At 48.3% G+C, this 7,368-nt stretch overlaps 1 protein-coding gene across 1 annotated transcript; it reads right to left on the bottom strand.

Moving 5' to 3' along the window:
• Window positions 1-3,944: 3,944 nt before the first annotated feature.
• LOC119372117 (neuropeptide-like protein 31) lies at window positions 3,945-6,940 on the bottom strand. The gene is made up of 3 exons (XM_037642581.2): window positions 6,783-6,940; window positions 4,755-5,198; window positions 3,945-4,052 (listed from the first exon to the last, which is right to left on the bottom strand). Exons 1-2 carry the CDS (start codon window positions 6,792-6,794, stop codon window positions 4,797-4,799), a joined length of 414 nt encoding a protein of 137 aa, XP_037498509.1. The 5' UTR covers window positions 6,795-6,940; the 3' UTR covers window positions 3,945-4,052; window positions 4,755-4,796.
• Between the last annotated feature and the right edge of the window lie 428 nt (window positions 6,941-7,368).

Genomic DNA, 7,368 nt, shown 5'->3' with positions numbered 1-7,368 from the left:
GACCAATAATGGCGTAGTGGGTGCTGTCCCACTTCACAAAAATTATGATTTATGGCGTAGTCGATACCTTGCGGAAAGGTATTGGCCTTGCCCCAACACGAAGCTGCGCTCAGAATTCGCATTCGACAGTATCGTTGTTTTTCTTAGGGTGTGAGGGTGTTACAGACATGGTGAAACCCACTCAAGGGTGTAAACGAAAGAAGGGTATCTTAAAGGCTCGTTTCTGTGTTTGATACAAGCTTAATGAAAACCAACAGATAATGAAGCCAAGGAAGGTAAGATGGCTTGCACTGACGTCACCGAAACAGCCACGCTGGAGGGCCAACGTGGTGGGACGCGAACTCTGTGATGTCACGTAAGTGTGTTATCGCATGCTGGTTCCTTCGTTATTCATGCACAGAGGCCCACTAACGTTCCAGCGGCGTCTTTATCACACGGAAACAGGTTAATCGCCGCGTGATTATACTGCCTTGACGTCATCTAAGCAGCCATGTTGAAGCCATGTTGTGCGTCCATGACGTCACGTACAAGCTATCAATAGGGGACGTTAAATGTGCTGTTTTAACTGTATTGTTGTAATTATGATATAAATGTGAAGAAAGTAAAGTGGACAAAAAGACAACTTGCCGCCGGCACGAACCGAACCTGCAACTTTCGGATAACGCGCCCGATGCTCTAGCAATTCAGCTACGGTGGCGGTCGTCCTCTCGTCCACGTTAGCGGTTATTTATATGCATGCAAACCTGGGAGTGTTAATCAGCGCCGCTCGTAGCCATGACGGCGAGTGTGGAACACTCGTTCTTCAAAAAGCAGCCCTAGCGTAGCTCACGTAGACTCATTTACGAAAATTAGACCCTACATATCCCTTCTTGAGTCAGACTGGCCAAATATACCTAGACAAGCTCACTAAAGCTCGGCCTGTCACGGACTCCCATCTGGAATACCGTATTTAAACGCACAATCTGCGCCCTCGCATATTTCGCGCTCCCCCTTCCGCCCGATCCAGCCGCGCGCGCGCGTGCGGGCACGACAACCAGAATTTGGACGGCCGCGCCCTGCGCAGCGCAGGCGCTCGCACTTACACGAAACTATAGATGCGATTGCATAGTCTCTTGTATGAATGAAGCAGGGATGAAGGACTGACACTGTCTGGGGTAAACAACAAGGGGATTTGCTGCGACTGCCATCGCTGTTGGAGATCGACAGTTTCAAAGGGCATCTCGGGGACAGCGTGAACGAAAGGTTGCGGGACTTGAGGACCGACCCGGCTGTTATCCCGGGCGGAGTACCATCTGTTCTGCAGCCCTTGGATGTCTCCTTAAATAAACGACTACGCATGCAAGCAAGCGGAAAGCATAGGCTCACTCCCGCAGTAAGAATAACGAGACCGCCACTAGAAACGGTCTGCGCGTGGCTAATCTCCGTGGGAGCTCGTTTCTCCCAGCATCTTAGAGAAGTTTTGAAGAAAACGGGGCTGTCGAACGCGCTCGACGGAACCGAGAACGACGCGCTTTGCCAGGCCGGTGACAGCGGCCGCGTCGTCGATTCCTAGTCGGACTTCTCATCCAGTGATTCCGACTAGATCACGACCAGATATGGCTGGTGCAAGTACGTGTTCTGTTAAATGAACAAGTACCCTTCGTTTGTGCTGATACTTTACGTTCTTTTTATTGTATGTTCCGCGTTAAGATTATATATTTCACGTTATTTCGAATGTGTTCGCGAAATCTCCGCGTAATTTGAACACCCCCTTTTTGAAGCTCTAAACTCGCGAAGAAAAGGGCGCAGATTACGCAAGTAAGTACGGGTACTGCTGGGTTGGTAAGCCACCAACCAACCCAGTGTCATCTATTAATGCGAAGTATTCTATACCTGCCTCCTCGTGTTTATTGCATTGTTGTTAGACTATGCCACCCGCGCCCCACCTGTATACGCACCCCAGCCGGTTGTGTTAAAAACAGGCAATTTGTCAAGATTTCGTGCTTGTTCACCAGATGGCGCATTGTACACGCTTGTAGTAGAGTGCCTCTAGCTTGTAGAAGCTTCGATGTGAAGCCTTCGTTGCCTCTTACTTGAGTCTTTGCGGTAAGCGTGAAACTGCGCGCATTGTTCGGGGCCACCTTAATAAAAAAAAAATGTATGATGTTGGGATTTGAACCAGGGCCGCTTAGCGCAACAGTCCATGAGGCCGCAGTCGCGTGCATTTTAATTGGGAGCAGCCAGCAGCATTTCAGATTGGCTTGTAGGGTTCAACGTTTCATCGTCGGGCCATAGTCTTCTTGCAGTCGCCTTGCCGTTGTCGCACACAACTGCTTGACTTACGTGGGCATGTTGTGCCGTTTGGTGTCTCTTTTCGGAAGCCAGAAAAATAATTGATAGCCACGGAGTCAAGCACAAGGTGCTTCGTGAAACATTGGTTGTCACTCTGTATGACATTTGCGTAATTATTTACAACCTGTGAAAAAAATTAATTATCCAACTGAATGTGCTCAAAAGCTGCGCCGCAGAAAAACCTGGGTGCTCAAGGCCTCGAGAGCGAGGAAAAGCGAAGTTGTTCAGAACGTGCGTGCACACCTCGCTAAATCATGCTTTTATAAGGATAACCCAGTATATCTGACTTATAATATACGAATATTTGTCAAAACAAGTGCCTGTTTTAAATGTCTTCGCATAGGTTTAATAGTTCGAGGACCACAGACATAGATAACAAGATTCATTTGGGATATGATCATACGGAGTCAGCTTCTCATATATCGTGTAATGAATTCTAAAGTAAATGGAGCCACGGATAATGTAGACCGTTTCATAGGAACTCACTCTGACTCAAACTTCCGCCTGCTTCGGCTTACTTTCGACTCGCTCACACTCAAAATTACTCGTGCGCTGCCGTCAACTCTTTCAGATTCACTCAGGGCTCAGCAGTACTCACACTTACTGGTTGTCCGAGTCTTAGCGAGATAACTTATTGGCCGAAATAGTCGCAGCACAAGCATGTTGTGTGTCTGATGTTACTAACCAGCGACCCCGCGTGCAAATAACAGCGCGCCATAGACATTTCGGCATTGAGAGTGGTATACACATGTATACATAGGCCGGTCGTCGTTCCAAACCGCCAACAACATATGCTGGAATTTTTCCCCTGTCATTCCGGCTATCCCCGTGTCGGCGTCTGTTTGATTGTGTATTGACGGATGCTTAATGACGCCATGTAGCCATGCCGCCATTAACCGCATAAGTGAGGGAGGGGAACACAAAGCCTTGCGTCTTGTGCTATCACAGCGGCCAGAAATGCGTGTTCTAGTGACGTTAGGTGCAATTGATTTGACTGAGTGGCAGCGAGCTCACTTTGCTGCCGATTTATCGGGTCCATGTGTATGCCTATGCTTAAAGCACTGGAATTAAAATTAAGAAAGTATAGCTTAAAATTTGTTTTGTCCTTCTTGCATTATGCCATCTTCATGTTGTTCGCGAGGATTTTTCACTGCTGTCATCATGCAATATAGGCATTCATGGGCGTTTCTTTCCTTTTTTTTTTTCGTTTCACAGAGGGGTTTGTTATCAGGGACACTGACCGATGCCAATAAAACAAAGCATCCCAAAACATATGAGAGAACGAAAGGGAGATAGTTTGTTAAAGAAAGGAAGAGCTATTGTATGCTCTGGTCTACAATTCCACACGGAGGAGAAAGGAATGGGAACAGAGAGTGTGATGGATGATGATGATGACGACAGGTAGCGTAACCACGTAACACGGTGTTCCTTATGTCCTCGGGCCTAGTCTGGTACTCTTCAAATACTACATAGTAGCCGTTGTAGCTGTTGCGACTGCCTCATCGCACGTTCCGGACCAAATAGAAACCTTTTGTTAATGCAATACATATTGGATTGCTCGTCAACGCTTCAGAGCGAATTGAAAATGTGACAATAAAACGTACGACAGGAAGTGCATGCGTCAATCATGGCATCTTTTATTTGTACATAATAAATACACGAGCAGCGGGATGCTACAAGCGTGGAGTTTTTCGTCGATTTCGCCACCGATGTGTTCGCACCTGAAACAGTGAAAAAAAAAACAGTACATATTTATTTGCATCACACATTCTCGCATGTATACAATACGAGCGTGTGAACAAGTGGAAGTAGTGGAGCTTGCAGCTTCCACTCTTGTATTCATGCCAGCAAAACTGTGTGAAGGCAGTCTTACGGGGGTTTTGAATGTTTATGTCGGAAGCGTGTACACTTGCTAATGCAAAACTTTGTTTTAACTTTTTGTTCGCGTGAAATTTTTCTCCATACTTATACGACAAGGCCAATTCTTTTGCGCTACGAAACGGTAGGGTAGCGAGTACACTCGAGAAAATAATTTTTTTTTTACGAGCAACTGGATGTCTGTCTACTGACATTTGTTTGATAGGCATAATGTTAATCAGTTCTAGCTGTATAATTACATTTCAAGTGGCCAGCGTGGCGGCTGTAGGTTCTCTGTGTTTTTCTTTGAGAACACGCATGTTTTTTTTGTTTTTTTTTACTTTCTCGTTATGTCTTTCTATATTCCTCTCCTTTACCGTAGGGTGACGAATTAGATATATTATTGTGGGATACCTCCGCTGTAATGCCTCTCTTTTTTTTTACTCCATGCTCTACCCAAGGGCACGTTTGTATTCTGAAGTTCTAAGTTTGTGAATCGAGACTGTTCGAAGCCCGTGAATGATGAAATTAATTAAATGCTGAAGCAGTCATGTTGCGGCACTCACCGGAGGTACAAGCAAGGCAGCTATCGTAGTTTACGCCAGGATTTAGTGGTATCCGTAGCCTCCCTTGAGGACAGCGCCGTGGCCGTAGCCGCCATAGCCAAGACCGTAGCCGCCATAGCCGCCGAGGGCAAGACCGCCGTAACCACCACCATATCCTCCTCCGTATCCGCCGGCGGAGACGATAGCGTGGCTGACAGAGACGACGGGCTGGACGGTGTGGGAGACGGTGGCAACGGGCTGCTTGACGTAGCTGACGACGGGCCTGGTGACGTAGCCGACGCTGACGACGGGCTTCTTCACGTAGGAGACGGTCTTGACGGGAACGGCAACAGCGTGGTGGTGGCCGTGGCCATAGCCGCCGTGGCCGAAGCCGAGGCCGTATCCGCCATAGCCGTAGCCGGCAAAGCCAGCGCTGGCGGCGGCAATGAGGGCGGCGAAGACGAGCTGCGTGAGACAAAACGAAAGGCGTCGTGAGACGTTGCGCGTCGTGTCATTTTGTTCTTAATCTTTAGGCATGCCTAATGACACCGTCGCTGATGCTGATTGGTGTAGCGCGTATTGATGTGAAGAAATTTGCGAGGTTAAGTTACGAAGCGAAAGGCCGACTTTCCGTGCTTCATCTGTACACTTTATGCCAGTGGGAAGGTAGGTCAGTCTTGCCATCGCGATCCATTCCGAATGTAAGACGCCTTCATTTCAAGAACGAATGCGATGACATCAGTGACAAATAGGACTACGCCTCTTTGTGATTTTATCACAATTGGTGCGCTTTCACCAGCGCGCCTTGCTGACCAGTTATCGTACCAAAGTTATACCACACGCTTAACATACATCTTCGGAGCGAGCGAACAATTCAGAGCGCCGTTGCTGAACAGATTTACTTATCACATGGCTGCGTATTCCTATTCTCACATTTACTTCGTTCGCTTTGTTCTGAGTGGCCGTTTTAATGCTGAAAAATTAGCATCTAGAGACGCGCATTCGGAAGCAAAACATGGCTTTTCTAATCTTCGACACTCGACCTCTTAAAGCTATGCGCTCTGCAGCGCAATCAAAACTAAAAGCTGCCGCGCACGCGACAGCCACGGGAAGCCTGCCAGATCCCGCTGTTTAGCTCTCCGCTCACGTTCCTTTCGATGCAAATCTTGCGCGGTGAGGACGCTTAAACGTAGGAGGCGGGGCTGTAAAGCGTTTACTCGCTTCAGATACGATCGGAGTCAACGCGTGTTTGGTTCCCTTTTTCTTTTCTGTTACACGAGCAATTGCGCTATCACTGAGTTACGAGATGAACGATGGGTGTCGGCTTGTATTCTAATGCCGCGCACGCTCGTCTGTCAGCGGCGCCGCTACATTTGCAGTCGCTCGAGTCCGCAAGAAAGAAGCTTCGGTTTTTGTACAGCGCTTACTGAGCTATAGGAATGATGACTTTTCTTTTGTGAATGGGTTCAAGCAACAGATACAGAAATCACGAGAAGAGCCACTGAGTGCTCGTTAGTGCATGCTTGTGTAAAGTTACTGTTTTTGCATGGAGTAAGGATATGCAAGGGCCAAGTGCGTTAGTTAGCAACGCGGCAGAGCCACCAACTATCGAGGCAATATTTGGCGACTCCGCGCACTGCCAAGAGCTAATTGAAGTTCAAAGGTGCAGGAGCTGTAAGTTTTAAAACCGGAGAATTGCAAGTAACATTACAATATGTGAAGATACAAGCTTGATAATGGTAAGCACAGAAACTGCGGTGCTTTCATGCAGAAAGTTACAATACTGGGGCAATGGTCAAAGAAGTGAGCGCGACGGTTTAAAAACGCTTCTAAATCTCTCAGGGATCAAGAGAAAAGCGTGGCAAAGTCCAGATACCAGCCGCCAAGGCAAGGGACGCGCCTCTTAGAGACGCGTCGCCCCTGTGTCCACCTTGGTGACTGGCTCTTGGTGCGATGCAAGCACGCCGTTGGAGGGAATGGTGAACGGCACTGCAGCTGCAATGCTGTGTTGCCTCCGCCGACTTCGCAGGAGAAACGAATGCAACTCACGAGGGTGTTCATGGTGCTGGTATTCCTCAGGAGGTTCTGGCGAAACTCTGATGCCTGCCGTGGTTATGGGACCAGCTTATATACTCCGGCGACACCGAGGGCGAAGTATTGCTGGCCGACCCACAGCGCGTAAAGGGTTGGAAAAAAACAACAACAAGAAAAAGGTCTCGCCGGACGAGAAGGGTTGTCCACGCCTCTGCTCCCCCTCTCTTCGTTTACCCTCCGACGACAGAACACCCCTCACCGGAAGTCAGATGTAAGCGATAAGTAGCAGCAAATATTCCACAGCCTCACGTTCCACGGCGCGTGCAACCCACACTGTCCACCGCCAGATTAAAAAAAAAAGTAATAATACCGAATAAAGGGCCGCCAACATTCTCTCGGACGCTTGGCCGCAGTTTGTCTCGAGGCACCTGCATGAGCGTGGCTCGATTATCTTCCTTTCTAGGTTTTCCGATATGGGCTCACGCGCAAGGTTACACCGGCTTTCTTTTTTTTCTCTCTTTCTCTCTCTCCTTGTCTTTCCCTTTCTCTATCTCCCAGTTTTCTCCATGCGAATGCCGTGCTGTATCCCGCGTGTTTCTCG

This window comes from Rhipicephalus sanguineus, chromosome 1 (assembly GCF_013339695.2).
Source record: "Rhipicephalus sanguineus isolate Rsan-2018 chromosome 1, BIME_Rsan_1.4, whole genome shotgun sequence".
Taxonomy (NCBI): Eukaryota; Metazoa; Arthropoda; class Arachnida; order Ixodida; family Ixodidae; genus Rhipicephalus; species Rhipicephalus sanguineus.
The sequence above is the reverse complement of the archived record's forward strand: the minus strand, read 5'-3'. Positions and strand labels throughout refer to the sequence as shown.